Raw genomic sequence first — 27624 nt, 5'->3', positions numbered from 1 at the left:
TATCGGATTAGTTTACGTATTAGTTTATGTATGTAGTTTCCAATGGCTAAACTCATACGCGTGTAGTGCCTAAAAAGAAATAACGAATACAATGTCAAATGAAAATGATGAAACCGGAACGTCTCGTTGTGCGCATGCGCTCTCCAGCCAGGAAGTGGCGTCATTGAACTAGTGTTGCTATTGTTTAAGTTGTGTCTTTTTCCTGGAAATAGTTGCTAAAAGAAGATAACGCTTTTCACAAGGCTCCGGTTCTCCACCAAGTAAACGCTAAAAGCTCGACTACCGTTTTTCTGTTGTGTTTGAAACGAACGACGACGTTTCAATCCCACGGACCGGACCCTGCCTGGTAAACACGAACAAAAAGAATGAGAAAGGCGTGCTCGACACTGGACGCATTTAAGTTCATGCGTGTGTTTATTTCACTAGCCGATCAAGTCATTATGAAATGTTCCTCCCAGTGTAGCGACAATGTCCGGCTTCGAGCTGGTTCCGATGGACGGCGGGGATGCCATCCAGCTTCCTCCTGGGGAGACTGTCCTGGGCCGAGGCCCTTTCCTCCGAGTGAGTCCCCCGCCCCATTATTTAAGTTAGATAGATAGATGTGCTGCAACTTGTGCTGATGTTCGAATGCCAAGCTATTGACAAAGCTCTTTCAAAAAGTCACACTGATATGCACGCTCTTGTGTACTACTATGGACATGGGAAAAACATCGTTATTATCCTTGTTATTATGAATGCGTTAGGTGAGCGATAAGAGAGTGTCCAGACAACACGGCCTGCTGGACAACCGAGATGGACGACTGCGCCTCAAGCCGGTGAGTCGAACAAACAGGACGACTGTTCCCAAAGCGACCGGCCGTGAATGATAAGAAGACTGTTGCCAATGGCCTGCGAAAAGACGGCCCGAGATTGATGTCGAAAGATGACGACTCGTGTCACGCGCGCGTGCTGCGCTGTGGCATTCAGACGCACTCCAACCCGTGCTTCCTGCAAGCGGCGCCGGACGAGCGGCCTCGCCCGCTGCCGAGAGACGCCTGGTGCCCCCTGCGCCGCGGCGACATCTTCTCACTGCTGCCGGGACAGCTCATGTTTCGAGTGGCGGCGGCGGCGGACGGCCCCCTCGGGTGGGTGCGCCGGCGGGAGGACGTTAAGCTGCCGATGTCAAGGACGTCCGAGTCAAAAGGGCTGCCGTGCTCTCCGCACTTTTCATCCAATCCAGACCGAGTGCCACGTGTGAACACGGCGGCGAGATGGCCCCGGCGGTCTTGCCTGGGACTCGCGAGAAACGTCGCTTACCTTTGTGGATGATGGCGCGCGTCGGGACGTCCCCCGCCACCTCCCCCGGACGCCAAGGTAACGCCTTCTGACAACCTTTTCATTTCAGACAACCAGATGTGAAGCCATTTTAGTCTGGCGCTAAAACACTTGGGGTTTCCTTGGGGCTTCCTTGGGGCTTCCTTGGGGCTTGCCGAAGAACTCCAACGACATGCTCGGGGAGCGGCCAGTGACCAAATAATCTCCAATGGCGTCTCGTCGCATTGCAGCCAGCAAGGAAAGCCGACGCGGCGGGGAGACGACAAAAGTCAAGAGGCGACGGAACGAAGGGGCACGCGCAGATGAGTGGACACAAACCACCACCGTAACGGAGAGAGTGGACGTCGCGTGCCGACAAGCAATTTGTTGGGCCGAGGTGCGAGCAAAATGTCATCCCGGCCGGGCCATTTGTCATATTCCATCCAGTGGCAGCAGGTGTTGCACGCGCCGGAGTCGTCGATGCAGCAAATGTGTCACTCGCTACGTTTGTCTCCTTGGAGTCTCTGTAGCAAAAGAAAATGCATGTTGTGATAGTGCATCATTTTGGCAGGCACATGATTGAAATTACGCGTGGATTTTGAAACGGAATCATAGTTCCGAAAAAATCACAAGGTTGTGAGGCTTTTGCAGATCACTAGGGGGAGCCCAGCCGCACGCGAGCACATTTTGACAACCGCTGATGTTGAAGAGTGTATCAGCCAACCTTTGCTACACGGTGCGCTCTCAGGACATCCCGTCATCCAAGTGTGACGTCACGACCGGTAGGAGTTGCGACGACGTCGCAACGGAAACGTGCGGCGTCGCGGCGTGCGCTGGACAGGCCGGCTCAAAAGGCAACAAAAAAGACCAGGCCGCTTCCCAACCGCGAGCTGCGTGTCCTTATGGAAAAGACTGCTACAGGTTTGTTTGACCACGACTTTCCTGTCCGAGCGCTTTTGCAGGCTTCTTTGTGTTCCGCTCACTTTCCGTCTGTCCGTCTTACTTGCCGTCCCCTCAGGAAGAACCCTCTCCACTTGCGGGAGCGCAGCCATCCCGGAGACTCAGACTACGAGGAGCCGGAGGAGAACGAGCGACCCGAATGTCCCTACGGCACCGATTGCTACAGGTCCGGTTCACGTGCGAGAAGAATGAGAAATGATTGGTCCGTCAGAGCCATCCTTTGACCGCCTGCTTTTGTCCGCTTGACGCAGGGAGAATCCTCTTCACCGTAAACAATACAAGCACACAAAGAGAGCAGGTAAGTGCGCGCACGCACGCACGCACGCACGCACACGCATCATTAAAGCCGCAAACCACCTTGTGCTTCCTGTCAGGTCGCAGCCTCCGCGGGACGGCGGCAGCGGCGGCCCACGTGGATTCCCATGGGGACTCCCATGACAGTTTGATCGACAACAGCGAGGACGGCCATTCCGACTCGGACTACGTCCCTCCGCCTGACTCCGACTGAACCGCTTTGCCGGCCCGCCGGCCCTTGTGCTCCACGCGGGCCCGACTTCATCATCAAATGAGCGCAGAGACGAGTCCAGTCGTACGGACAGAAAGGGTCTCCTCGTATCACGTTGCCCGTGGACTCCGTCCGGCCGGTCCTCCTTTACCAATGTCGGCAATTTGGCGGATTCTACAACCAAGCGTCGAACCTCCTCTCACTAATGAAGGAGGGAGCGGAGCGGAGCGAGCGGAGCGGAGCAGCTGCTGACAAAACATCAACAAACACATGAGGAGAAAAGACTTGAGCCATTGTCTTCCAGAAGTGACAAAAGGATCAAGTTGTGAAGGACAACGTTTCTTCCCACTTTGGCGTTTATTCTGCCGATGACAAAAACAGGACATCAAAATTCGACACAAGATGAGAGGCTGGCGCCAGCTTCCAGACAGAGCGGGGCGGGGCGTCCCTCCGACCAAACGGGTGTCGCCGCCATGGAAGATGAGGACGGCTGACTTCACTCAATGTCGTCCTCGCTCAGACTCTGTGCGCTCACGATACGCTAACACACACACACACACACACACACACACACACACACACACACACACACACACACACACACACACACACACACACACACACACACACACCAGTCGAGAGTCATCAAAAGGTGAAGCTCCGTATCCTAATGACGTCTTCAAAAGCCAGAGCAATAAAAGAATGAATGGCAACGCAAACACGCGGAACACATGATCCCTTTTCAAAGTCCTCAGCCTTTGTCAAGGTGCCATGCCCACCTGGCTGATGCTGGGCAGTTTGGTGAGAAGCATCTGGAAGACGGGCGGCGGCAGCGTTTGTTGGAGGACTTGCAGGAGCTGTTGAGGCTGTCCGCAGACGGCGATGGCGTTGGTCAGGTGCTCCACACCTTTCTCGTAATCGCCTGCAAAAGGGACGGACGGACGGTCTAAGCCGAAGGGCAAACCTTTGCTTCACTGTCCTCGTTACCTTGGGCCAGGAGCTCCTCCCCCAGCTGGATCTCCTCCAGGAAAAACTTCTGGACGGCCTCAGCGTCTTGAAGATCCGGAAGCTGCTCACGGGTCAAACAAAGCGCATGCGTCATCCACCTTTTGCATTTCTTCCCAAAAGAAAAGCGCAAGTCACCTTGGCCATGCCAGCTCGCTCTTTCGCCACCTTCTGTTTCCTCCTCCCTGAAACAACAACACGTGTGCGCTGGTTAGCATCTTTATGCCAAGCTGATGGATGGATGGATGGGTGTATTTTTGGTTCAGCAAGTCAAAGAAATGGCTCTACGGAAAATCCAAAGCAAGCTGGTTAAGCCATAAATAAAGATTGCTAGCTTTTAGAGATCCGTGCCCCAAGTGGGTGGGCACAAGCGCCCCCCCCCCCCATGCTCCCCAGCAGGAGCGGCTCTGCAGCTCTGCACCGTAACGCTCACGTTATTGATCGATAGAGCGATTGAACTGTTGTCAGCGGGACGAACCCGAACATGCTATGTGGCCCACTCACGTTCCCGGAGCCTGTTCTTGAAGTTGGGGTCGCTGCGTCTCTTCCGATCGAAATAAATACAATAACCGACGAAGAGGGCCCCGCACACTCCCGCCGCGGCGATGGCGCTCGTCTTTCCCACCATCATAGCTCCAAAGGGCGACTGCGTCTCGCGGCAGAGTCGGCTATCTTTCACCTTTTCGAACAGCGGCGGTACTCGATGGCAGGTAAGCAGGCAGGCAGGCGAGACCCTTAAAGGACCCCAACCTCTAACCTTCACAGACTTTTAGTCGTCCGCCGATCGCCGGGCAGAAAATAAACGCAGCCATACAAAACGGTGCGTGCTCATTCTCGATGACGTCAGGCACACATCCCGAAAGTGCCGCGTTCGCCATTGGTCTTTACCTCTGGACATTTTTGGCCCTTGCGCACTTCAATCGCGCGTTCAAGAGCGTGTTCAAAAGTGCGACCTCGCCCCGCCCCTGTTCCACACTTGGGCCGAGCACGCATCCATTGCACTCCAGTTTTAGCGTCGTACCCACAATTCATTGCGGATTTGACCAGAATAGCGCCAAACTGGAGGCAACCCCGCTCCTTTGCCGTCTTTATATAGTCAAATAGTCGTGTCGTTGCCGTACATTAGCGTCCTGAAGATTTGGGCCAGCCCACACACTCAACGGAACGTGGATTTAAGAGGCACAAGTGCGAGCATTTGGACAGGGCCAGGAGAATCATAGCTGCCTAAGACTGGAAGCCCGAGTACAGTATTTACTTTACTACTTGAAAGTTTTGAAATCATTTTTAGCACCAAAAAGGCTCAAAAGACAAAACAAACGAACAAGTGTCGCCATGTTTCATGACGCACTTCCAACACGGTGGCTTAGTCAATGACGTAGCAGTCCCTTATATTTGGAACTGTATTTCAATCACTTTATCCGAGATGAAAAGGGACAGCATGTAAGGTTCGTATGTCGTGCAACGGATTAATTTTAAAACCGTCCCAATTCTGTATTTGCGCGCGCACTTCTACAAGGTGTACACTTCGTCGAGGACCCTAGGCTTTTTGGTATACACTTCGTCGAGGACCCTAGGCTTTTTGGTATCAGAGTATTTGGACAGGGCCCTCGTTTTTGACGCGCGACGCATGCTGGGAAAGTGCGAGGCAGGCCGCCCGGCCCACAGTCGGTCTGCACGCACGCACGCCCGCCCGCTTTCGTCGCCGTCATAGGCGACCTCGTCGGCCCTCCTCCCCCACCCTCAGCAAAGCTCCAGAGGCCGGCTGGGAGTCGTACGAGCTTGACTTGGGCCACCACCAGTGAGTTGCAACTCCTCCGGCCCTGTGCAGGAGTCCCTCCCCCGCGTCATGGAAGCTCTCGTCGAGCGCGTCAAGGTGCGTCAAAAAGACTTTCTTGTCCTTTCCGACAGAAGAGGGAGGAGGAGGAGGAGACGACGGCGACACCTGCCTGCTGTCAACGCGAGCCCAACTTGTGGCTCGGCCCGGCCGATTCGGCTTAGTTGCGCAACTAGCCGCGGCGCCTATCCGCTCGCCCGATGCTAGCCTATCCGTCCGTCCGTCCGCCCGCCCGATGCTAGCCTATCCGTCCGCTGCCGTTTGACGACGACATTGACGCGTCACGTTTGTTTCGCTCTTGGCCTCTCTCGCAGCGGCGCAAGTAAGCACTTTGCGCCTTGAGGTCGCGGAGAGGGAGGAAACGCGGAAATGACCCGCTCGACTGTGTGTCGTGAGCTAGGCGCTACGCGCTAATGTTCGCCGCCGAGCTTTCCGGCCCATTCGAACCGACTTGTTGAGCAGTCATGTTTGCTCCCGAGACTTAACCCAACCGAAGTGAAGCGACGGTTTGAGCACGAGCGGAGGAGCACATCCGAATGCCGCTTTGCTTCCGCTTCTGGCAACACACTGAAGACCTGCTCCAGACCATCTGAGGCTTCTGAATGCTTCATAGGCCACTGATGCTAAAGCGGAACCTGCACGTATTTATTTATTTATTTATTTATTTGACTTACACTCAACTGGATTAAAGAGGGTGGCAAGCACGTGCGCCTCACCGTGTAACGCTTGCGAGTTGGATTCCGCCTCCGGAGTTCTCGTGTGGAGTTTGCATGTGTTTGCGTGTTCTCCCCGTGCCTGCTGGCGACGGGTTCTTTTGATCGGGTTCTGGCTTTTAACTTGACACGCAGTAACAAAAGAAATGACCGGTCAGTGGCCAAATGTTCAAAATGGAACATTCCATAATCAAGAACGTGGCGATTCCATCGTCTATTTGTGAAAATTGTTCCGGTCGGGTCGGCATGGACGAACTCGCTCGGGGTGGCACGACACGGCCCGCCCGGCTAACGTCGAACCCTGAAACGTCTTTGCGGAGCGATAGTCGTTCGCTTTGAGCGATAGTCGTTCGCTTTGATCGGCTCGCCAGTGGAATCGGGTGACTGATGGTCGCCACGGCGACGCTGACACCTTTCTCATCTGCGCGCCAGGTGTAGCGGGACGAACGAGTCGCCATGGAGCCTGACGTCATCCGGCTGTACTCGTCGTCCCCGCCCCCCATGGAGGACGCGGAGGAGGAGGACGACGAGTTTGGCGACTTTTCATCTGTGTCGGCCGGCGAGCCGGATGCGCCCGGCCTCGCCTCCTTCGCCACCCCGCCGCTGGAGCTCTTCAACGGCGTGCCGGTCGCACGCCGCGACGTCAAGGCCAACGGCGTGGCTCCCGGAAGCCATCTGGCGCCCGTCGGAAGCCGCGACCGGTCGGTCGTGAACAGGCCCGACTGTCATGTGGCGGGCGGCGACGGCGAGATCATCACAAACGGATTCGCGTCCTCGGACGTGGAGTCGGGTCCGCAAACATTTGTCAGCTGCCACGACAATGCCGAAGGGGACGCTGGCGGTTCTGAGGCGGACTTTGCTGATTTTGCCGCTTTCTCGCACTCGGGACACCACCGGGGATGTGCTGCACACAGAACTGCCGCTCAGCCGGACGGCGAACAAAGTGACTGCGCCGCCGGTGGCGAGCGGGGCGCCGGTGGCGTCCGCTGCCAAGCTAGCAATGGCATTCGTCTCGATCTTGACCACGTCGGCGTTGAATGGATCACTGTCGACGACACGAGCGTCGACGACAATAGCGTCGACGACAATAGCGTCGACGACAATAGCGTCGACGGCACGAGCGTCAGCGACGCAGGTCCTGACGGTGTCCGTGTCGACGGCGGTCCCGAGGGCAACGCCGGTGTCGCCGCCGCCCGCGTCTCGACCTCAGACACGGAGACGTCGTTAGGCCGGCCGCTGTCCACGGACGGCCTGGAGGAGTACGGCGACCTGAGCGCGACCGGCTCGCCGCCCCTCTTGCGGGAAGAGAACGCCACCCTTGCCGACCGCAGCCAGCTAGACGAGGACGACGAGGAATTTGGGGACTTTGGAGACGCGGGCCCGTTCGGCGAGCAGGCCTTTGCCGGCTCGAACTGCCGCGAAGCCTGCGATGACTTTGGCGACTTCAAAGCCCCCAAAGCTGACGCCGATGAAGAGGGAGGAGCCGCCTTCGGCCATTTTGCAGCCGCCGATGCCAGATGGAGCACCTTCGGAGAGGAGACGGAGGGCGCCTTGGCCTCCGCCGAAGCGTCGTGGGCGCCGTTTGGCTCGGACGACGTCGCCTCAGAGGCCCAGACCTCCGCCGTGGAGCAGGAGGGCAGTAGACGCTCGGTGAGTGGAACCCGACCCGAGCATTCGGGCCAAAGAGTGGCTTGTTGTTTTCCAAAGTCAAATGGGTGGGATGCTTGCAATTTTGGTGGAGGACAATTTTCAACAAGTGATGAAAATCATGCGGGATGCGTTTGATGATGCTTAGTTGCGGATGAATGCTCGAGCGCAGTCTTTTCTCCTCCGGCGAGACGCCGGTCGCTGACTTTGCTTGGTGTCGCGTTTGCAGGAGACACCGTGGACTCGAGTGGAGAAGTTGTTGGAAGCGAGCTTTCCCCGGGCCGCAGATGCCGCCGCCTCCCCCGAGGAGCGGGTGGCCTCGCTCAAGACGCTTCTGGAGGCCGCCGGCAGGTGCGCTCTCCACACGCCGGCTCATCTGAGGCATGCAAGCAGGATCGCACGCACGCAGGCGTCACCTTGTCCCTTGTGGTTTGTGTAGCGCGCTCGGTGGCGGCGTGTGGCCGCGGCTGCGAGATGTCCACCAGGCGGTGGGCCTCAGGCATCAGTGGGGCGGCTCCTACTGCAACAAAACGCTGCTGGCCTGCCTCGGCATCGACACGCGCAACATTGTGAGTTGTGCGCATCTTTCCCTTCAAAGCAGAATTGAGTGAGCTCCAAGTGCTCCCTCCCTCCTTGATTTTGATTGCACGTGAAACTTTCAGCTGTTCACGGGACAGAAGAAGCAGCCGCTCATCGTGCCCGTCTACGCCGCCAGCCTGGTGAGAGAGAGAGACACAAAAATAACGCCACACACGCAGCAGCACCGCTGGTGTCACCTGCGAGTCCTGAGGAAGCGAGCGCTCGCTCGCTCAGCCCATCCCAGTGTTAAAAAGAATTTAGCCTTTCATCACTCCTGTGTGTGTGTATTTTGACGTCCACAGGGCATGTTGGAGCCCACCAAAGAGCCAGCCAAGCCCGTCTCGGCGGCAGAGATGATCGCTTCCATTGCGCAAGCGGCAACGGCGGCTCAGGGCCCCTCGGATGGCGTCCAGGTGAGGAGGGCTGGGCTGGGCTGGGCTGGGCTGGGCTGAGGATGGGGCCGGGCTCAGGACGGGGCTCGGGGCTGGCCGCTCTGACGTCTGTGGTGGTGGTTCCCTGCAGGAGGCGCTCCCGCCCGTCCAGTTCGACTGGAGCAGCAGTGGCCTTACCAATCCTTTGGACGGTAGGGGGACACTCGGCAAACAAACAAACAAACATCCCACAAAAGCCGCTTTCCTTCCTCTCCTTGGTCCAGGCCTCCAAAAGCAAAACAATTCAAATGGAATTCACTTAGTCGGAGAGGAGCGGCTGGCCAAAGCATCGGCCTTTGCGTGCACCCGACCCGGTCGTTGACTTTGCTTTGCGTCTTTTCTGTATTTGGATGACGCTCTTTTCTTTGCGTGCTTTTCCTCCCTCGCTCCCGCTCCTTTGATCTCGCCCAATCCTGAAGGACAGTCTTTTTAGTCTTTCTTTTTCTCCGCCCGTTTTCCCACCCACCACGGGAGACGCGCGCCTCTCTCTCTCTCCTTGCGGTCGGAGTCGGTTTCGCTCAGAACAGCTCACTGGCCCTAATGAGGCCCGTCTGGTTTTCTCTTCTTCGCCCTCCTGCGCCGCCGCTTGTCGCGCACGCTCGCCGGCCCGCAGCCAGCGGCGGCTCCTTCCTGCTAAACCTGGACTTCTTCGGTTCTGTCGACGATTCCGGCTCGTCCTGCTCGGCCGCCATCCCAGGTCAGCCGCCGTCTCTGGCTTTCCGCCGTGTCTCGCTTTCCCCCCGCGTTCCATCTGTCCGTCCAGCCGCCGCCGCCGCCGCTGCTGCTGCGTTCCGGCAACTTTTGCCGTCCCTCTCTCCCGCAGGTGTGGACCCCGAGCTGGTGGAGCTGACCACGGCCAAGATGGACTCGGGCGGCGCCGGCAGCCGCGTGGCAGACGCCTTCGCCCGCCTCATGTCCACCGTGGACAAGACCAGCACCTCCACCAGGTAGGCCTTCCACAGAGCGCTGGGATTTGTGCAAGACATGGAAAATGTGGCGTAGGTCATCGTTTGTATTGTTGGCAATATTGTGTAAAAATCCCATTTTTGTTCAAGCACTTGCAATGAGAGCGTGAATTTTTGAAGGAGGACGCGTAAGGACGAGAAGCTGAGCACGGAGGCGGCCGAGGTGATCTGCGGCCTTCCCGACCTGTCCTTCATGACGGCCAAGGTTCTGATGTTCCCCGCCACCCTGGTGCCGCTCTCCGCTTCGGCCACTCCTGACTGAAGCGCGCTTCGTGCGCACAGGCCGCCTGCTGGCATCGCTCGGCCCTTGTTTTCTTTCCCCCCCCCCCCCCCTCCTTTCTTTTTGGATTGAAGGCATTTATCGTGGCAGAGGAGGTGTGGGACTGCTGGCTCTTTCCACGTTGGCGGTGTGCGTGTGTGTATATAATCAGGGAAGGAAAACTGGAGTTGATTATCGCTATCCGACCGACCGACCAATCAATCTGTTATCAATCCACGCATCTATTTATGGACTTTGGCTGCACTGCCCGCTGCTGACTTTGTCACTTTGAAAGGGCCAGTTGGCGTGTGTTGCGCGCCCTGGTTCCCAACACTGACGCCGTGGCAATGAAGGGACCAAGGAGTGTGCGCGCACCTCAAGATACATTGTCGATGTAAGATGCAGGAATAGTTCTTATGGAAGAAAATAGCACCCAAGTGTGTGTGCGTGTGCACTTGACTTTTAGTCTACACGAATTAAAGTAATTTAAGAGAAAAAAAAGTGGTGATCTTATGGTCTCCCACATTCCAATATATACACTGTACCACCGATACAGATTTTGTGGAATATGGTGATTCGAAAGTTGGTCGTCCTCTTTCTCCTCCTCCTCCGTTGTTTTTGCGACCTTCTCCGTGGTCAACTGAAGTGGGGCGGGGCGGAGTCTGCTCCGCGTTTTGCCATCCTGAAATCATCCATTTTCAGATATCAACGGTTGTAGCGGCTCGTCCTTTGGGGAGTCAATGGAGCTTGGACTTGAAGCTAACTGCTAAAAGCGTTTGTTGAGTCAGGTAAACGTCAGAGATGGTGTTATTGGCACTAAGCGCGTTTTCAACCAAATCATTCGGTCACGTGACTAAGCTTTGTCATAGTAAACCAATAGGTTTGTAAGTTCGGCGAATTTGAGTGAACCATCCGATTTGTCGCCGGCGACAGCACAGCACATTCAGTTCGAAGACGGCTGGCCAGTGGCGACGCTGCCTGACGTCCGCGCCTGACTATGACGTAACAATATCTGGCGCGCGAGTTTGACGGGCGCGCGCCCCACCAGCGAAACATAATGGCGGGCGGCTGGTTTCTGACGACATAACGGCGACGTCGACATTTTGCGTGCGTTCGCGGCGGCTCCCTGTCGCCGTCCGTGCCTGCCTGTCCAACCGCGAGCGGCGCCTCTAGCTAGCTAGCCAGCCAGCCAGCTAGCCAGTCAGTCAGTCAGCCCGCCAGCCCAACGCACAATGACTGCGGCCGCCAGGCGCCAGTCGTGCTTCCTGTGCGACCTGCCCCGTATGCCGTGGGCCGTCATCTGGGACTTCAGCGAGGCCGTGTGCCGAGGCTGCGTCAACTACGAGGGAGCCGACCGCGTCGAGTCGGTCATCGACGCCGCCCGCTTCCTCAAGCGGGCCCACGGCCTCCACGAGGGACGAGGGGGAAAACCGACGCCGCCCACCGTCAAGGAGCTCCAGTACCCGGCCGGGGGGGAGCTCGCCTCCTCCCGCTGTCCGCTAACCGACGGGCCGCCACCGCCTCGCCTCGGCCCGGAGTACCAGACGTCGAGTGCGACGACGGCCGCGGCTAGGCTCGTCAACGGATTCCCCAAAGCCGACGAGCCGCCCGAGCTGAAGCGCCAGAGCCCCGTCAACGTCGGCCACCAGCGTCTGCAGGACAACATGGTAGCGGACAAGGGCAGAAGCGCGCGCGAGCTCGTGGCCGTGCACGCGATCGAGGGCAGGTTCGCGAAGGAGCACGTGGCCGCCGCCTCCAAGACAGGTGTGGTGACGTCATGACAACCGGAGGACCGCTGCCGTCATGTCTTAAGCATTTGCCCCTAGGCTCGCTTTTTGAGGCCAGTAACGATTTTACAACGGAGCGTCTGCTCATCGATTCCTTCCGATCAGCCGATAAATGATTGTGCTGTCGATTCCACCGTCGTCCGTTCTTGACGATTCTTGTTTTATCAACAGGGTTTTCATAAACTTCACTTGAGTCTTTCTTCGCCACCTCCTGCTTGAAGGAACCAACATTTGTTTCTTTTGAACATCCACACTGGGTCCAAACGCACGGATCAGGCACGCCAGACAAAGCGGAAACGGAAAGTGCGCGAGCGCTCGCTCGCTCGCTCGCTCTCTCTGACGACGGTTGTTTGACCGACTGCCAGTCTGGTCGGCATTTCAAATTTCCTCTAGCCTGCGTATTTTATTTGGGGTTGATGGGAAGGAAGGGCAACATGGCTTCAAAAATGTCTCTGCAAGGCAGCCACCATTTGTTGAAAGAGTTGAAAATATTGCGTCAAGTCTTCTGATTTTTCTCGTGTTGTCTTTCAGAGCGGGCCAAGCCCCCGCGGGGCACCAAGAGGAAGGCGTCGCCCGAGCCAGACGGCCAAGGCTCGGCACCCAAGTGCAACGTGGCGGAGGGCCCGCCGTGGTTGCCGTGGCCCGACGAGGCGCTTAAGACGGCCGGCTTCTCGTCTGCACTCTCCCCCCCTGAGGCGGCCGTGCCACCGCACGCTCAGTCACCCGTCGGCGCGTTCATCAACGCCGGCGTACCCGAAGGCGCCGCCCCGCTCGGGCGGTCGCCGGGCGTCCCGCTCGGCTGCACGCTGTGCCGGGAGCGGCTGGAGGACACGCATTTTGTTCAGTGCCCGTCTGTGGCGTCGCACAAGTTTTGCTTTCCGTGTTCCCGTGCCAGCATCAAGACGCAGGGCGCCGGCGGGGAGGTGTACTGCCCCAGCGGGGGGCGCTGCCCTCTGGCCGTCTCCAACCTGCCCTGGGCCTTCATGCGGGGCGAGATCGCCACCATCCTGGCCGGAGACGTCGAGGTGAAGGAGCGGGACTCTTAAAAGCCTTCTTCTCGTTACCCTGCCGACTTGTTGTTGTTGTTTTTCTCCACGTTCTCTTTGTACCTTTTCCAACAGCACCGATCGCAGCGGGCGCTCAGCCAATAAAAAGAACCTTACCACTCCGATGGTGTTGTTCGATCTATTCCCAGTTCTTTATCTTTAATGCTTGTATGCTGACAGTAATTACCAAGAGGCAGCCTTCACAGTTGAACTATTTCAAAGATGGATACACAGCTATGGAGCCTTCTCTGTGAGATTGCGCAAGAAGGTTCAAGTGCCACCACCATGGTTCCTGCTCTTCTACTACTACTCTGCCTAGCCTAGCTGTGTGATAGATCATGTGTGACCTTGTAGTCTTAACTGAGAGCGAGAAGAGAAAGCCAATGAAGCAAGAGAACAGCGATAGAACGGCATCGCTCAAGCTACCGAGCTAATCAAGCCCATGTGCCTGCCTGCCTGCCTGTTCTAACAGTGTAGTCACGGAGCGAGCGTGTTGGTTTGGGCGCCTGCGTTATGTGACCGTGATGTCACTTTGTGTGCTTTAGGCCTTGTGAGATCAGGGCGAGCGAAAGAAACGCGCGGCCGGGCTCAACCTGTTTGCTTGCGGTCGTTGTGGCGACGGCGGGCGCCTGAGCCGCTTTCAGCGCCCCCTGGTGGGAAAAAGAAGCATGTCGGCACGGTGGGAGGCGTACACTTTGCGCACAGCGTCATACAATTGAGATGAGGGACCTCGCTGGGAATAGTAGTCCTGACTACTACTACATTCATATCTTAACTCAAACCTTCAAACGATTGCGCAGTAAACCTCGCAAAAACGGGTCGAGAAATGAACGACGTCCTTGCGATGTTCACGCGTTGCCCCTCCCAAGATGGCCCCCATGTGGCACGACGGGTTGCTCGCGCGCGCGCAAGCACTGTCCGCGCCGCCGGAGGTCACCCCGACCCGGAAGCAGTGTGGCGCGCAGGCCGGGAAGCTCGCGATGATCGGCGGCGGAGCTTGTGGGAGACTCCTGCGGGTGTCAGCCTCGCGCTGGACCCGCTGCTGGGTGCTCGAGTGCCGCCTGGGGTCGTCGTACCCCGGGGGCGGCGGCGGCGGCGGACCCGCCAACGTGTTCGACCGAAGCATGAAGAAGAGGCAGAAGGAGTGGGCGAACGCAGTCCGCGACTCCCACAAGTACGACTACCTCAGAGAAGAGGTGAGCGCGGCAGGGGTCGGCCGCAGGCCGCGGAATATTGCACCAAATTGCATATACGTTGGGGCCTATGGCCAGCCCCGGAACAGTATGTGCCTCCAATATGCGCGCGCAGCCGCTCAGACTGCTCACCAAATTGAAGGAGGAAAAGAATGGGCGCGTGCGTGCGTTTCTTAAAGCATGTTCGCGACAAGTGCTCGGCCAACTTGCCAAAAGCGCTGAAATGACCGGGAAAGCATGCCAAGCAAGCAAGTTAGTGACGCAACACCTCCACAAGTTGCTTCTCTGTAATCTACTTACCTACTCAAATGCTCCCGAAACGTTACCTGAAAAGACGTCCTCAAAATACGACCTCGTTTCCAAAAAGCCGCAGTCATCGTTAAATTGCCCCAACATATTTTTGCTTTCAGCACCTTGTTGCGCTTCCTGATCGTTGACTGATGCTTGACGTTGGATTGCTATTGTGTGCGTGCAGGTCGGCGCTCGAGTGGCGGATCGCGTGTACGACGTGGCCAGGTGACTTCCCGCCGCCGTGAGACCAACCATCCGCGCGTGCACACACGAGTGACCTTTTTTGTTGCCTGCTGGTCCTCGCAGGACCTTCCCGCTGGCCTTGGAGATCGGCGCCGGACGAGGCTACGTTGCGCAACATTTAAGCAAGGTAGGCGATGGTTCCACGACTCGTTGACATTTAAATATCGATTCCCCCCAAAATAAAAAGAAGTTGCGGCAAGGGGACGACGGCGTGCACGAGTGCGCTTTGGCGCCAGTGTCCTGCTTTTGACGGCCGCTTGTGCTTTAGGAGACGGTGGAGCATTTGCTTTTGACGGACATCTCCCAGAGCGCCCTGGTACGTCGCCGACTTGTAGTTTGAGGAGTTGCGGCCGTTGCGTCACCTCCCGTGCGCGCGTTTGTCTCCAGAGGCAGAACGCGGGCAGCGACATGCGCTGTCACGCGCTGGCTGCCGACGAGGAGTTCCTTCCTTTCCGGGAGAATTCCTTCCACCTGGTGCTCAGCAGCATGAGGTGACGAGCCGCCGAGGACGGACGGGCCCTCTGGTCGGTCGGTCGGTCGGTCGGCGCCGCTGACTTTGGCTTTGTGTCCCCCCTGGCAGCCTGCACTGGGTCAACGACCTGCCCGCCGCGCTCGGCCAGGTCAGTCGCCTGAATATTTGAAGGAAGGAAGGAAGTGCCGGCCTGCCTTCCTTCCTTCCTCCTTTTGATGGCTAAAGTTGTGGCTGTGGTTTTGCCATTTTGCCACCGGAGGGAGGCTTTTTCCAACTTTGCGTGCTCTGGCCCGGTCCGCTTCAGATCCACGGCGTCCTGAAGCCCGACGGCGCGTTCATCGGCGCCATGGCCGGCGGCCAGACCTTGTACCAGCTGCGCTGCTCGCTGCAGCTGGCCGAGACGGAGCGAGAGGGAGGATTGTCGCCGCGCGTCTCGCCCTACGCCGCCGTCGCCGACCTGGGCAACCTGCTGGGACGGGCTGGCTTCAACCTGCTCACCGTGGTGACCTTTCACTCATGATTGAACAGGCTCGTGTCAGTCCGTGTCAAGGGGCAAATCCCCAAGCTTTGTACTTCTCAGGACACTGACGAGGTGCAGGTGAATTATCCCAGCGTGGTGGAGGTGATGATGGACTTGCAAGGTAAGCCACGTTGCCTTGGCCGCGTCACCTGCTTGACACGCACCCGACGTGTCGTTGAGGTATGGGCGAGAGCAACTGCGCTTGGAACCGCCGCTCCATGTTGCGTCGAGACACCATTTTGGCGGCGGCGGCTGTTTACCAAGGTCCGTGGCGGGCGGGCGGATGGAAGGGATCGGCCCGGATAGCGCACGCACGCTGTCCGTGTCCAACTTTGTTTGTGCGTGTGTGTGTGCGGCAGAAATGTACGGAGAGGAGGACGGCTCGGTCCCGGCCACCTTTGACGTCCTCTACATGATTGGCTGGAAGCCTCACCGCTCTCAGGTGAGTGAGTCATGGCACACCTTTCCTCAGCATGGACTGGTGACCACGTTGTCTCTTTCTGTTTCGCTTGCTTTTTGCCTTCAGGCCAAAGCGGCGAAGCGAGGCTCGGCGACCGCCTCCTTTGGAGATTTGTCCAAGATCGCGCGGAACGACGACGCTGGCGAGTGAAATGTGGCGCCTTTGTGTCCAATTGAAGAAGCCCGCTGCAGCCGTCAAGATGTCAGCGTGAGTAGCTAGCGGAACGTTCAGCAAACGTCTCCAAAGTGGCTACTGGAGGCCCTTCTTTTTTCTTTTTCCTTCATCGCATTTCTTCGCTCACAACCTGACAAACTATTTCATCTGTGCTTTTCCTCAACTAATGAACTGTTCAATAAATGTTGGTCCGATCGAAGGCTGCTGTGTTTTTGCTACCCGAAATCAGAACGTAGCTCCGTTTAAGTTATACCAGCTCAGTGGCCTAGTGGTAGAGTGTCCGCCCTGAGACTGGAAGGTTGTGGGTTCAAACCCCGGCCGGCCGGGTCATACCAAAGACTATAAAAAAATGGGACCCATTGCCTCCCTGGTTGGCACTCAGCATTAAGGGTTGGAATTGGGGGGTTAGATCGCCAACTGATTTCCGAGCGCGGCACCGCTGCTGCTCACTGCTCCCCTCTCCCCCAGGGGATGGATCCAAATCACACGGGGATGGGTTCAATGCAGAGGACAAATTTCACCACACCCAGATGTGTGTGTGACGATCATTGGGACTTTAACTTTTAACTTTAAGTTGAATGGGAGAGCAGCTTTTGTAGTTTTTGTGTTCGATGAAGTCAATTGTCACCGTGTTTTTGTATGTCGTTGAAAAAAAAAAATGGAGTTGAACTATGACGCGTGGCGGCACGTGACTCCGTTGCCATGACTGCCGTTGGGGAAAAAATGGAGTTGAACTATGACATGGGGCGGCACGTGACTCCGTTGCCATGACAGCCGTTGGCTGTTGAAGTGCGAGCGAGCGCCTCGTTAACTCGCGTCCCGGCGCTTTAAGACTCGTGTCCGTCCCGGCGCCTCAGGACTCGCACTGGGCGCCTCGCTTCTGGACACTTCGCCATGGTGAGGAGCCGGAGGCCATTCTTTTCTTCTCCAATTTATGAAGCGACCGTGCGAAGAAGCTAGCTTCGGATTTGCTCCCGCGGTTCGCTCATCTTTGTGTGTGTGTGTGTGTGTGTGTGTGTGTGTGTGTGTGTGTGTGTGTGTGTGTGTGTGTGTGTGTGTGTGCGCGCGCGCGCGTGCGCGCGTTCAGCCGCCCAAAAGTGAAAACGTGTCGAGGAAGAAGAAGAAGCCGACCGAGGGGGAAAAGTCGGAAGGAGCCGTGGACGTCCTCTCTATGGAAGACATGTCCAAGGAGCAGGTAGCTCGCAGCTAGGCTAATGCTACTGGATAATGCTACTTAGGTTCACGTGGTCAAACTAGGCGTGACTCATCTGCAGCTTCCACCCCGCCCGCCCGCCCGCTCAGCGCTGTAATGCGAGCCAATCGAACTGACCCATTGTTTATTTTCAGCCTTTCACTTGGCAGCCTGATCGGTTGATTTTTGTATTTCCGGTTGGAGAAAAGTGAGGCTTATCACACACACTAAAAGGCAAAAGTTGTCCCGTTATATCTCTCTTCACTGGCTCCCCATTAAGGAGCGTATCATCTTCAAGATACTCCTCCTCCTCACCTTCAAAGCCCTTCACCACCTGGCTCCCACTTAGCTATCCGACCTCCTTGTCCCCTACTGCCCCAACCGTCCCCTCCGATCCTCCAATACTTCACGTCTGACAGTCCCAAAATGTAAACTCAAATCCTTCGGTGACAGAGCCTTCTCCTGCACATCACCCCGCCCGACTCTGGAACTCTCTCCCTCAGTCGGTCTGTGACTCACCCACACTCCCCATATTTAAGTCCCGTCTAAAAACGTACCTCTTCTCTCAAGCCTATGACCTCCCCTACCCATAACTGGGTACTCTTCTGAATTTTATCCCATTGTCTCTTCCCCGTCCCCCTCCCCTCATGTATGTCTTTGCCTTGTTCCCTGTAAGCGTCTTTGGCTTTTTGAAAAGCGCCATACAAATTTAATGAATGAATTATTATTATATCGTCCAACTTTCCACTTGCATGCCGAACACCCAGCTAAAAATGTGCGCCTTTGGGGTAACGGAGGATGCTGTGCGCGTGCGCAGCTGGAGGAGCACGTGATCCGCCTGCGCGAGGAGCTGGAGCGCGAGCGCGAGGAGAGGACTTTCTTCCAGCTGGAGCGGGACAAGATCCAAAGCTCGTGGGAGGTGAGCAAGCGCCTCCTGGAGGAAACGCGGGCGCAACTGGGCACCCGCAGCCGGGAGAAGGACGACGCCGACCGACGGCACCGTATCGAGATCAACGTGAGCCCGCCCAGCCTCTTGAGCCTCCGTCTCGTGACCCCCGTGCTTGCCCGCCGACCTCTTGACCCCCCCCCCCCCCCCCCCCCTTGCTCTTTTTCTATTCCTCTGCCTCCCTTCCTTCTTTGATCCGCTCCTCGCCGTGTATGCCGGCCGCAGGTGTACAAGCAGAAGCTGAAGCACGTCCTGTCGGAGCAGCGGGCGGCGGCAGCTGACGAGAAGATGCGCGGCGGTGCGGTCGCGTGGCTCGCTCGCGGGCGCCACGCCGAAGCCGAGCTGCGTCTGCGCAGGCACGCGCACGACGAGCAGGCGGAGGCTCGCCGCGACAAGCTCGCCGGACACAAATGCGTCCGAGAGCTCAAACTGGTATGTTCTGAAAGTTTTGAAGGAAGGTGGTGCAAGACACGTGAGACTTTTTGCACTGTCCTCCACAGAAGCATCAAGTGGCGCTGATGGAGCTCAGCAACAACTACGACAAAAGGATCGCAGGTGAATTTTGTTACTCCAAAAGCCATGGTCATTATTTGAGAAAAACGAGGCAGAACCGACCTTTAGCTTCTCCGAGGCAGGAAACTGCTACTCATCTAACACTTGCTAATGGTCAAACGTTTGTCGTATCATCAAGAAATAAATAGTGCTGTCTGCTTACGCTGGTAGTTTTGTCATTGTTTGGCACATCAATCAAGATTGACTCACAGGGCTCAGTTCAATCCTGGAGTGGAAAGAGACAAGCCATTGTTTCTTGCGAAAGATTTTCATTTTGCTTTGTAGAGGTGGAGGCCAAGTATGCGGAAAAGATGGAGCAGATGCGGGAGGCGGAGAGTCACAAGACGCAGGCGGCCCTGTCGACGCTGGAGGACAAGATGAGCCGGCGGCTCCGGTCGCTGGCGGACCGCCGGCGCCAAACGTCGGGAGCGGCCCGGGAATTCTTCGGCGCCACGCAAAGCAAATTATTGCACGACGGCAAAACGCTGCGAGCCGAGGCCTCGGCGGCCGCGACGTGTCGAGCCCGCGCCGAAGTTCGCCTGGACGAGGCGGAGAAGCGCAACGGGCATCTGGCCGCTTCCCTGCGGGAGGCCGAGCGGAACCTCCCGGGCCTCCGCCGCCGGCTGGAGGGCCACCGACGAGCTCACTCCCAGCAGGCGGTACATCACCCTGCAACCCCCCCCTCCCTCCCTCCCACTCTGTGTTGACGAGGTGCTTCTTGCGGACGTGTGCTCCAGGCCGGCGCCGCACGTGTCAAGCAACTGGAGGAGCGGCTGGAGGAGCTGGTCCTGGAGCGAGACCTACTCATCGCCGCCTTTGAGCAGGTGAGAGCGAGGGCAGATGTGGCGCCGCTGTGGCGTCGGTGTTGCGTGCAGACGCCCCAGCCACCCGCTCCGCCCTGGACAGGTGGAGGAGGAGCGCGACGCGCTGCTGATGAAGCAGACGCAGGTCCTGCTGGAGGTCCAGCAAAGGAGCGGCCTGAAGGAAATGCTGCTGGACCGCAAGATGGCGCTGCTGAGTCGTTCGGTGGACAAGACGGAGGCGCAGCTGCTGGCCGCGCTCGCCGCCGACGGCACGGCGCCCGCCGACAAACTTGGGGTACGGCCACGGCTGGCTCGGCCTCGCTCGCGGTCGCCGTGACATCTCCTTCCTGCTTGCAGGAAACGCTGGAGTCCAAAAGGGCCACCATCAGGACGCTGCAGGAAGACCTAGATCGGCAATGTCACGTAAGTGTGTGTGTGGGTGTAGGGAAGCAATTGAAGAAAGTGTTTTGAGCCCCTTGTCCCTTCAGGAGTACGCCGCCTTGGCGGGGACGTGCCGCCACGGTCTGGACGCGCTGGGCGTCCCGTCCTACCAGTTCCCGCTAGCAGACGTGCCGCTCGTCCTCGGACAGCACGCGCACTAGTTGCACCTGCCTGGGCTGGGCTGGGCTGGGCTGGGCGCCGCCACTCTTCCTATTTTTTTTCTGCTTTTGGGCCACTTTTTGATTTGGGAAGAAAGTCCAAAGTCAGCTAGACAAGTACAAAATTGATTTGCTATTCTGGGCGCAATTAGAGAGCAATAAAACACAGCCACAAGCGTCTGGCTCGCTCGTAACTTTATTGGCCGAGTGAACAGGTCCCACGGGAGCAGGCGTTTAGCCGGTTCCGTGGCGACCGCTCTCAAAGACGCCTTTCTTGAAGAAGGGAGACAGCTCGCACACAGAGCGTTTGGACACAGGAAAGGCGCGCTCGTCGTCCTGCCGCAGCGGTGACCCGGACGACGCCGACATCACCTCAAACACGCTTCGCAGGTAGCGCTGCAACACACATGCCACCTTCACCAGTCTGCCGTGTGTGTAATGCGTGTTTTGCACGACAGAAAATCCAAGTTGAGGGCCTTTGGCGTTACCTCCAGCTGATTCCTGCGTTCAGCAACCATTTTCTCATCTTTGTTTCCAAATAATTTCTTGGGAGGGAAGTCCAGAATTGCCAGCTGCAATCACATCATCCGTGACATCAATTCAAATATCACGAAAAGGGCGGCAGGTGACCTACCTGCGGATATTTCGACTTGAGACTCTTGTGCAGCTCTCGAAAGCGGCTGTAGCGACGGAAGACTGTCCACGTCTCGTCCTTGACGCTCATCTGTCACAGCAAGAGATCAACTTTGAGCGCTTCCAAGTGAGGCTGCGGGAGGGGAGGGGAGGGGAGGGGAGGGGAGGGGGGTGCGACCCACCTTGACCTCAAACTCAAAATGCTCATCCTTGCCCTGGCCTCGGAGGACGTAGCGAGGGATGTTGACGCGGACGCTTCCCTCGCCGGCACAAAGAGGAGGAGGCTCGGCGACGCCGCTGCCACACTGCCGGCCGGGCCACACGTAAAAGGTCACGCCGATTGTCAACTCCAGAACCAAGTTCACTCGTACTTGGATCACCGAGCCCAGAACACGTACAGCGCGGCTCAGCCGGCCCACTACCCAAATACCTACATGTCGTGACGGCTCCGGGTCCATCGCGGGACTGCTTGTGTCGAGGTTGAAGCGCTGTAGCCTCCTCCGCTCAACCTCCTCTTCAATGTTGATCCTGTTTGGGGGGCGACATCGTCATAAGCGTCTCGCCCGAGGACACGGCGACCCGAAATTCAGGCAGAACGACAGGCCGACCGACCCTGCGCTTACCGCGGACCTCAGGTTCTGTACCTGTGGTCGGAGAGCGGAACGGCCACGTCGCGCGTCGGCGGCGTGCCGTCGTCGGCGCCAGCCGCGATAATCTCCTCCTCCCCTCGGCCGACGCGCCGACTCAACTTCTGGATCTTGGGCAGCGCGACCCTGTGGGAGCCAAAGCGACACATGAAAAGCGGTGGCGTCAGCAGCGGTGGGAAGTGGCTTTTCTTTCGCACGTCCGTACTTGACCAGTTGTTTTCTGTCCGTCGGGCACTTGGAATCCAGCGGACTGACTGGATCTGCCTGAGGAGATAACCATCCGTGCGAGTCCAGTTCCATAGCCAGGCCCCGCTCTGGCTCCGGGTAGTCCTGGGTGTCGGGGACCAGGTGTCCTGTGTGTATCTGCTGCTTCTTGTGCCAGATCTCTTCTCCTTTGTCCTCCTGCAGTCGCTGGACCCGAAGCTTCTCGGCCAGGCCTGGAGAATTTGGGTGGTCGAAGAGGTTGTCCAGGCCTGGAGAATTTGGGTGGTCGGGGAGGTTGTCCAGGCCAGGAGAACTGATAGGAGCCGGCGGCTGTTTCTTCTCCTCCTCCTCCTCCTCCTCACTGCTGAAGAAAGTGACAGCAGCGGCGCTGCCTTTTTTGTGGCTCAGTTGCGCCGCTTCCAGACGCTCCGGCTGTCGCGGCTCTCGGCGGAGCTCCTCTTCGGGCCCCGGGAGTTCCTGGTCGGCTTGTCTGAGCAGGTCAAAGCGCCGCTTCTCCTCCAGGAAGTCTCGGAGGCGGCTCTCCATGTCGCGGCTGCGGCGGCGCAGGCTTTCCTCCTGGCGCAGGATCCTCTGACGCGCCTCCTCAGACTCCTTGCGCCGGCTCTCCACCTCCCGCCGGAGGCGCTGCAGCTTGGCCTTCTCGCTGCGCTGCTTGGCCTCCATCTGCTTGATCTGCTGCCTGGCCTCGCACAAAACACATAGCGGCGGGTCTGCGAAGGGAGGGAGGCAGGCAAGTTGCCGCACGTACCTGGTCAGCTCCAGCCTGTCCAGCTCCTCGCGCTGCCGACACTCCAGCTCCCTCCTGGTGGCGGCGCGCAAAGCACACTTAGCATTTTCAACCTTTAGCGCACGCAAAGCCAACGGAATCGAGCAAGTGGAATTGGAATTGCGTCACCCCGCGTTGTAGAGCATGACGGCTGAGAGGTTGTCGCAGGACTTGGACAGGTCGCTCGCCGACAGGCCCAAGGTGGATGAGAGGCCGCTCTGCGGGGGGGGGGGGGGGGTTAGGGTTAGTGCACGTGCCTGCCGTGTGACTGCGGCTGATGGCGCCAGCTTTAGCAGGGAAGAGGAACAAGTGTCCACCTTGCGCTTCTCCCGCAGCTTTGCCGCCTCTTTGGGGTGGTTGAAGCGGAACATGTTGGTCCTGCCCAGCAGGACCACGGCGCCTGCCAAGACAGCGGGTCAATATAAGCTTCTCAAGCTCGGGCCCCCGGAGCCCCCCCCCCCACCTTGATTGAGCCGCGTGGGCGTGGCCACACGTCTCCCGTTGACGCAGCAGAGCGCGGCGGCCAGCGGCACCAGCGTCACCGTCCCGCCGCTGTTGTCAAACACGCAGTGCTGGCTTTCCACGTCGGCGCCGTGGACCACTGCGCGGCAGGGGTTTACAAATGAACCTTTCAATTTGTGGCTTCGGTTACTTTTCAAAAAGAACCGCCAGCCTGCGATTGCAACGCTGGCCGTTTGGAAGCGTCCTAGCTCGCTCGCTCGCCGCCTTCTGAAACGGAGCCGTAGAGCCAAGGAGGAAAAAGCCAGCCAGGCTCACCGATGTCCTGCTCCCCGGCGCCGTCCTCTCTGCCCACGTACGTCGGGCCCTCCTGACGTTGGCCAAAGAAGCGCGTCAGACGGGGCAGAGCGCGTTGCCGGCGCCGACTTTTCGGACCTTGAGGTGGTAGAGGATGATGCCGGTGCTGAGGAGGTCGTCGTCGATGGCCAGGAGGTGAGGCAGCTCCGAGTCCAGGACCACACCCGTGCCCTCCTTGCGCAGCGCCAGCGTCTCCTCCTGAGTGCCAACGGCGCTTGAGCGAGCAGCGGCAGAAAGAGCGCAAAGCAGTACCTTGAGGATGTTCTGTGTCTCACTCCACTTATTGGTCCACTCCTTTGTCAGCTCCAGCACCTGCACACACGCAGCGAGCGAGTGAGCGTCCCTCTCATCCAAGGCACGTAGGTCCAGCCAAAATGAGATGGATGGAACGCGTGCCGACCCTGGCTTCGCTCCGGTGCAGCTTCTCTTCCATGCTGAGCGCGGTGGGTGAGTCCAAGACAGCGACCTGAAAAAATGAGCACAGCCACGGAGGTGGCATGGCGTGACGTGACGCCAAGGGGTGCCCCCGCGAGGCCTGTGGCCCACCCTCCCTCACCTGGTTGCCCCTAAGCAGAAGCGCTTTGAGTCGCGCGATCTCCGCCCGCAGCTCTCGGATCAGCTTGACGTTGGCGTCTTCGTTGACGGTGGGCTTGTTGATGATGTTCTTGGCCCTGTTGGCGTAGCGCAGCGTGCTGAGCGTCTCGCCGTAGTTGACGTCGGCGGGGGACACGGCTGGGGAGGGCAAAGGAAACGAGTTGGGTAGGGCTGTGGTTCGACAGGACTTTGACTGCACTTTGACTGGACTTCAACTCCGACTCGACTCAACTCAACTTTGACTCAACTCGGCCGGCGTACTTGCGATCATGATGGTCTTGGAGTTGCCGCCCAGGCTGTCCTTCAGCAGCCACGTCAAGACGGAGTCTCTGTAGGGCACGAAGAGCGACTTCCTCTTCTGGCTGCCGTCAGCATCAGCGCAGAGGTCGGCTACGTGACCCAAAAAAAGGGGGCATCGCTGCGTGTGTGCCTTTTGAAATTTGCCGGCTGCGGGCTTCTGACCCAGGGCGGAGATGACGTTGCCGAGCGTGACCAGCGACTTGTTGATGTTGGCGCCTTCCTTGAGGCGGACGCCGGCGGCGCCGGTGGCGTCGGCGCGCTCGCTGCCCGCCAGATCCACCAGGTGGATCTTGCTCAGCGTCTCGCTGGGCATCTCGGCGTCAAACTTGGCCTGGACAACAAAACACGGATTTGATTTTGTTTAAACGCCGATGCTCTGTTTTGTCTTTGAAAGCTTTATTTTATTTTTTTCCAACTTAGCTAGGTTGCTGTTTTTTAACTAATTGTGCGCTTTGCATTTAGTCATTTAAAAAAGAACAAGAACTCGTTTTGTTCGATTTCATGCGTAAAAAAAAAATAACATGCAAGAAAAAAACGTAGCGACACCAAAGGAGTCAAAGGCACGCGATAGCAAATAGTTGTTTTGTTTTTTCAATTTGATCCAGTGCTGGCTGGCAAATGTTTCCCTAAAATGTAATCAGCCATTCTACGACCATGTCATTTCTTGTAAAGTCCGGCAGCTTTTCTGTGGAGAAGGCGGCCCACAACTGGAGCAGATGGGGTCGGACAAGCGCAGCCCAGCCCACTGACCATGTGAAAGGAGTGAAGAGCAGCCTGCCGCTGTGTTGCCCGGCCGGCCTTGGGTGGCTGGCCGGCCTTGGGCTGGGGCTTGTGAGATGAGCCCACAAAAGGCCTGCGTTCTCTCCTATGATCACCTTCGCATTGTCTCTTTTATGATGTGGGGCAAAGCAGGAGCCTTCACAGTCCACTCCAACAGACTGAAGGACCAACCGCTCAGTCTGTGTTTTGGGATTTTCAAAGCGCTGGCGGCGTGAAAATGATTTTGGTCGGAAGGAATTTGTATGCTTTGACAAAAATCAATGCTTGTTCAAAATGTTTCAAAATCGATTTTTTTAATGCAAACAATTTTCAAATAATCTTATTTTGTCTTTCAATTTCATCGGTAACACATTTGTGCGTAATATTTTCCACGCTTTTGTTTGGGGGTTTTGAAGCTTGCTCTCTTTTTACACTGTATGGTTTGACAAGAATGTTTGGATTTTTCCGGACCTGCGTGAAGTTGACGGTAAAGATGGCGTGCGAGCGGCTGCTGGTGTCGTTCATGCCGGTGCTGGCGGTGGTGCGCTTGGTGTTTCCCGCCTCCATCAGCTCCTCCACGTCGCTGTAGTTCTGCACCAGATGCTTGGACAGATCTGAAGTCACACGGGCCGATCGGAACGAGGCCCCGCCCACCCCCGCGCTCGTGAGTACTGTTAGCGTTTCTTCTGAGTGACCATGCTGCAGCTATTTGTTTTCAAGGCCCCCATGGCTAACTAGCTCGAGGCTAACTAAGCTCCACGAGGCCCATTCCGACCATAGTAAAAGAAAGTCTGACCTTGGACGTAAGGTCCGTCCTTGGGGTGCTCCCTGACCCTCAGGTTGCAGGTCTGAGCAGACTTCCTCCTCAGAAGGTCCCTCACACGCTCGTTGTAGATCTCCAGGTAGCTGCGACGAGCCAACAGATGAGCGTCCCGGCCAGGCGAGGGGGTCCGTCGGCCGAGCGAGGCTCACCTGACTTCCGTGCGGAACGAAGCTTCGTCCCGTCGAGCGGCATCGTCGATGCGGCCGAACAACCCCTGGCAGATCCGTGGGATCAGACCGGCGTCTCCCTGAAATGGTCACAATTTGCAAAATAGCAAAGGATGGCGACGGGCACCCCCCACACGAGGGTCCATCCTTCTGCTCTGAGTCTCATGCTTACCGGATTGCCCATCATGGTGTAGGACTTGCCGGAGCCCGTCTGACCGTAGGCCAAGACGCAGGCGTTGTAGCCCTCAAAGGCCGCCTTCAGCACGTCGCGGCCCAAATCTCGGAAGACCTGCCACAGGCGCACAAGGGCTTGTCCCAGATCTTTTATGCCTCACAAAGCCTCCTGCCAATCTGCTCCAATTCAAGGACCCGCTGACGAGTCGTCGGCGTTCTCCCAGCGAGACTGGCAAATGAGCAGCAAGCCTTTACCTTCTCCTGAGTGACGAAGCCGGAGCTCCCAGAGTCGGCCGAGTCGTAGGAGAAGTCGTAAGTGAAGGTCTTGAGGGAGTCCCTGCTCGGGTCCCCCGCCGCGCCTTCTGAGAGCTTTGGGGGCAAAGTAGACCATGAGCTTTCAGACGCTTTTCCACGCTTGACTGGCCGGCGGCGGCGGCGGCAGCAGACACCTTTGGGTTGGCGATGGAGGTTTTGGCGCCGTCCATCTTGATGATGCACTTGGCCGACAAGTCCTTCTCCCTGGAAGAGCGAGCAACACACGTCGCGTCGGAGCGGCCGAACGAACGGCCAGCCAGCGAACCCCCGAGCTAACTCCACTGCTTGGGACTACGTTGGAAAAGACCATGACTGACTGGCCGGCCATGGTGTGGAGGCAAAATGCTAAATGAAATTCTGCTCACTCAAACCTGCTGCTGTTTAAGCTTCACCAGCTGCCGTGACAACATTTTACAGGAGCAAAGAAAGACAAATGGCCAAATTGTTGTTGTCATTATGAGAATGCAAAGTGTTATTATTGACTTGTGAGCATATGCTGCGATTTGGTGCGTGGCACAAAAGTACTGGGATTGGTTTTCATTAGCTCACCGTTTGTTCATGGGTCGGACTCGGACAGCCACCCGAACCGACGCCATGGCTCATCCCGGTCCGGTCCGCTTGGCTGCTGTGGGGAGACGGAAAGCTGCTTAGCCGCTAGCGGGAGAAGGACCGTCCATAAAACGCACCGGAGTCAAACCCCCCCCCAAAGAATTTTTTTTGCAGCAGCGGCAGGCAGGCAGACGAACTTGTTGTGACGTGGGCCTCAGCAGTACCCGGCAGGTAGGCAGTCCGGCGGCTGGAAGAAAACATTAGCCTGCTATGCTAGCGTGTCGATTGGCCAACAGGAGCCGGTGCCTCACGCGTCATCAGTGACGTTAGACTAGGCATACACAGACAGACAGATAGATAGACAGATAGATAACCCCATCCAGCTTC

The 27624-nt window shown here is 57.6% G+C and overlaps 7 protein-coding genes across 17 annotated transcripts; 5 read left to right on the top strand and 2 right to left on the bottom strand.

Moving 5' to 3' along the window:
* Positions 1–75: 75 nt before the first annotated feature.
* aplf (aprataxin and PNKP like factor) lies at positions 76–3159 on the top strand. Of its 4 annotated transcripts, none has more exons than XM_037248591.1 (9): positions 76–561; positions 744–815; positions 967–1124; positions 1220–1353; positions 1545–1690; positions 2042–2068; positions 2102–2214; positions 2312–2419; positions 2505–3159. In XM_037248591.1, the coding sequence occupies exons 1-9, from the start codon at positions 469–471 to the stop codon at positions 2689–2691; spliced, it is 1038 nt and encodes a 345-aa protein (XP_037104486.1). In that variant the 5' UTR covers positions 76–468; the 3' UTR covers positions 2692–3159. The 4 variants fall into 4 exon arrangements, with proteins under 4 accessions (XP_037104486.1, XP_037104482.1, XP_037104483.1 ...); XM_037248587.1 differs by having other exon boundaries at positions 77–346; positions 459–561; positions 2042–2214; XM_037248588.1 differs by having other exon boundaries at positions 77–561; positions 2042–2214; positions 2505–2551; positions 2628–3159.
* Positions 3084–4645, bottom strand: LOC119121342 (mitochondrial import receptor subunit TOM20 homolog). 2 transcript variants are annotated; one of them, XM_037248809.1, is made up of 5 exons: positions 4521–4645; positions 3902–3948; positions 3746–3827; positions 3538–3680; positions 3084–3299 (listed from the first exon to the last, which is right to left on the bottom strand). In XM_037248809.1, the coding sequence occupies exons 1-5, from the start codon at positions 4639–4641 to the stop codon at positions 3255–3257; spliced, it is 438 nt and encodes a 145-aa protein (XP_037104704.1). In that variant the 5' UTR covers positions 4642–4645; the 3' UTR covers positions 3084–3254. The 2 variants fall into 2 exon arrangements, with proteins under 2 accessions (XP_037104704.1, XP_037104694.1); XM_037248799.1 differs by lacking the exon at positions 4521–4645 and adding an exon at positions 4268–4517.
* A 388-nt stretch (positions 4646–5033) lies between these two features.
* Positions 5034–15293, top strand: aftpha (aftiphilin a). 6 transcript variants are annotated; one of them, XM_037248232.1, is made up of 11 exons: positions 5369–5636; positions 6743–7960; positions 8187–8308; positions 8397–8526; positions 8620–8676; positions 8839–8949; positions 9059–9119; positions 9581–9664; positions 9791–9914; positions 10053–10226; positions 15253–15293. In XM_037248232.1, exons 2-10 carry the CDS (start codon positions 6767–6769, stop codon positions 10192–10194), a joined length of 2025 nt encoding a protein of 674 aa, XP_037104127.1. In that variant the 5' UTR covers positions 5369–5636; positions 6743–6766; the 3' UTR covers positions 10195–10226; positions 15253–15293. The 6 variants fall into 6 exon arrangements, with proteins under 6 accessions (XP_037104145.1, XP_037104161.1, XP_037104127.1 ...); XM_037248250.1 differs by lacking the exons at positions 5369–5636; positions 15253–15293 and adding an exon at positions 5034–5208 and having other exon boundaries at positions 10053–10692; XM_037248266.1 differs by lacking the exon at positions 15253–15293 and having other exon boundaries at positions 5366–5636; positions 9791–9965; positions 10053–10179.
* LOC119121226 (interferon regulatory factor 2-binding protein 2-like) lies at positions 10962–13149 on the top strand. The gene is made up of 3 exons (XM_037248593.1): positions 10962–11287; positions 11414–11955; positions 12510–13149. The coding sequence occupies exons 2-3, from the start codon at positions 11424–11426 to the stop codon at positions 13022–13024; spliced, it is 1047 nt and encodes a 348-aa protein (XP_037104488.1). The 5' UTR covers positions 10962–11287; positions 11414–11423; the 3' UTR covers positions 13025–13149.
* Positions 13578–16576, top strand: ndufaf5 (NADH:ubiquinone oxidoreductase complex assembly factor 5). Its single transcript, XM_037248561.1, has 11 exons — positions 13578–14220; positions 14693–14733; positions 14815–14878; positions 15020–15067; positions 15139–15242; positions 15332–15371; positions 15528–15725; positions 15804–15864; positions 15924–16007; positions 16103–16185; positions 16270–16576. Exons 1-11 carry the CDS (start codon positions 13894–13896, stop codon positions 16351–16353), a joined length of 1134 nt encoding a protein of 377 aa, XP_037104456.1. The 5' UTR covers positions 13578–13893; the 3' UTR covers positions 16354–16576.
* Positions 16577–16965: 389 nt separating this feature from the next.
* LOC119121060 (dynein regulatory complex subunit 4-like) lies at positions 16966–20649 on the top strand. Its single transcript, XM_037248438.1, has 10 exons — positions 16966–17274; positions 17465–17572; positions 18387–18584; positions 18741–18947; positions 19016–19070; positions 19353–19726; positions 19805–19891; positions 19974–20165; positions 20228–20293; positions 20359–20649. The coding sequence occupies exons 1-10, from the start codon at positions 17272–17274 to the stop codon at positions 20470–20472; spliced, it is 1404 nt and encodes a 467-aa protein (XP_037104333.1). The 5' UTR covers positions 16966–17271; the 3' UTR covers positions 20473–20649.
* On the bottom strand, positions 20648–27414 carry kif16ba (kinesin family member 16Ba). 2 transcript variants are annotated; one of them, XM_037248074.1, is made up of 25 exons: positions 27238–27414; positions 26823–26892; positions 26629–26742; positions 26372–26488; positions 26182–26279; positions 26006–26115; positions 25681–25823; positions 24613–24781; positions 24388–24540; positions 24113–24288; positions 23957–24022; positions 23809–23868; positions 23635–23754; positions 23518–23569; positions 23204–23341; positions 23058–23140; positions 22870–22958; positions 22723–22776; positions 22085–22653; positions 21747–21768; positions 21537–21630; positions 21285–21410; positions 21104–21193; positions 20958–21041; positions 20648–20865 (listed from the first exon to the last, which is right to left on the bottom strand). In XM_037248074.1, exons 1-25 carry the CDS (start codon positions 27282–27284, stop codon positions 20704–20706), a joined length of 3006 nt encoding a protein of 1001 aa, XP_037103969.1. In that variant the 5' UTR covers positions 27285–27414; the 3' UTR covers positions 20648–20703. The 2 variants fall into 2 exon arrangements, with proteins under 2 accessions (XP_037103969.1, XP_037103976.1); XM_037248081.1 differs by having other exon boundaries at positions 24412–24540.
* Between the last annotated feature and the right edge of the window lie 210 nt (positions 27415–27624).

The sequence above is a fragment of the Syngnathus acus genome, chromosome 1, assembly GCF_901709675.1.
Source record: "Syngnathus acus chromosome 1, fSynAcu1.2, whole genome shotgun sequence".
Taxonomy (NCBI): Eukaryota; Metazoa; Chordata; class Actinopteri; order Syngnathiformes; family Syngnathidae; genus Syngnathus; species Syngnathus acus.
Note: the sequence above shows the minus strand (reverse complement) of the source record. Positions and strands in the feature narration are given on the sequence as shown.

Bases quoted from the DNA above. Each gene is read 5' to 3' on its own strand.
- ndufaf5 (XM_037248561.1), top strand. From the start codon at position 13,894: ATGGCCCCCATGTGGCACGACGGGTTGCTCGCGCGCGCGCAAGCACTG. The intron at 15,243-15,331 runs GTGACGAGCCGC...CCCCCCTGGCAG, and splicing joins CTGGTGCTCAGCAGCATGAG to CCTGCACTGGGTCAACGACC. The intron at 15,372-15,527 runs GTCAGTCGCCTG...GGTCCGCTTCAG, and splicing joins TGCCCGCCGCGCTCGGCCAG to ATCCACGGCGTCCTGAAGCC.
- kif16ba (XM_037248074.1), bottom strand. From the start codon at position 27,284: ATGGCGTCGGTTCGGGTGGCTGTCCGAGTCCGACCCATGAACAAACG. The intron at 21,194-21,284 runs GTGGGTCGCACC...TTGCTGTGACAG, and splicing joins ATTTTGAGTTTGAGGTCAAG to ATGAGCGTCAAGGACGAGAC. The intron at 20,866-20,957 runs GTAACGCCAAAG...TGTGTGTTGCAG, and splicing joins AACGCAGGAATCAGCTGGAG to CGCTACCTGCGAAGCGTGTT.
- aftpha (XM_037248232.1), top strand. From the start codon at position 6,767: ATGGAGCCTGACGTCATCCGGCTGTACTCGTCGTCCCCGCCCCCCATG. The intron at 8,527-8,619 runs GTGAGTTGTGCG...TGAAACTTTCAG, and splicing joins GCATCGACACGCGCAACATT to CTGTTCACGGGACAGAAGAA. The intron at 9,915-10,052 runs GTAGGCCTTCCA...GAATTTTTGAAG, and splicing joins AAGACCAGCACCTCCACCAG to GAGGACGCGTAAGGACGAGA.
- LOC119121060 (XM_037248438.1), top strand. The intron at 19,892-19,973 runs GTGAGAGCGAGG...CGCCCTGGACAG, and splicing joins TCATCGCCGCCTTTGAGCAG to GTGGAGGAGGAGCGCGACGC. The intron at 20,294-20,358 runs GTAAGTGTGTGT...TTGTCCCTTCAG, and splicing joins ACCTAGATCGGCAATGTCAC to GAGTACGCCGCCTTGGCGGG.
- aplf (XM_037248587.1), top strand. From the start codon at position 469: ATGTCCGGCTTCGAGCTGGTTCCGATGGACGGCGGGGATGCCATCCAG. The intron at 562-743 runs GTGAGTCCCCCG...TGAATGCGTTAG, and splicing joins GCCGAGGCCCTTTCCTCCGA to GTGAGCGATAAGAGAGTGTC. The intron at 2,215-2,311 runs GTTTGTTTGACC...CCGTCCCCTCAG, and splicing joins TATGGAAAAGACTGCTACAG to GAAGAACCCTCTCCACTTGC.
- LOC119121342 (XM_037248799.1), bottom strand. From the start codon at position 4,394: ATGATGGTGGGAAAGACGAGCGCCATCGCCGCGGCGGGAGTGTGCGGG. The intron at 3,681-3,745 runs GTAACGAGGACA...TCCCTTTTGCAG, and splicing joins GGAGGAGCTCCTGGCCCAAG to GCGATTACGAGAAAGGTGTG. The intron at 3,300-3,537 runs GTGGGCATGGCA...TGTGTGTGTTAG, and splicing joins AACTGCCCAGCATCAGCCAG to CGTATCGTGAGCGCACAGAG.
- LOC119121226 (XM_037248593.1), top strand. From the start codon at position 11,424: ATGACTGCGGCCGCCAGGCGCCAGTCGTGCTTCCTGTGCGACCTGCCC. The intron at 11,956-12,509 runs GTGTGGTGACGT...GTTGTCTTTCAG, and splicing joins GGCCGCCGCCTCCAAGACAG to AGCGGGCCAAGCCCCCGCGG.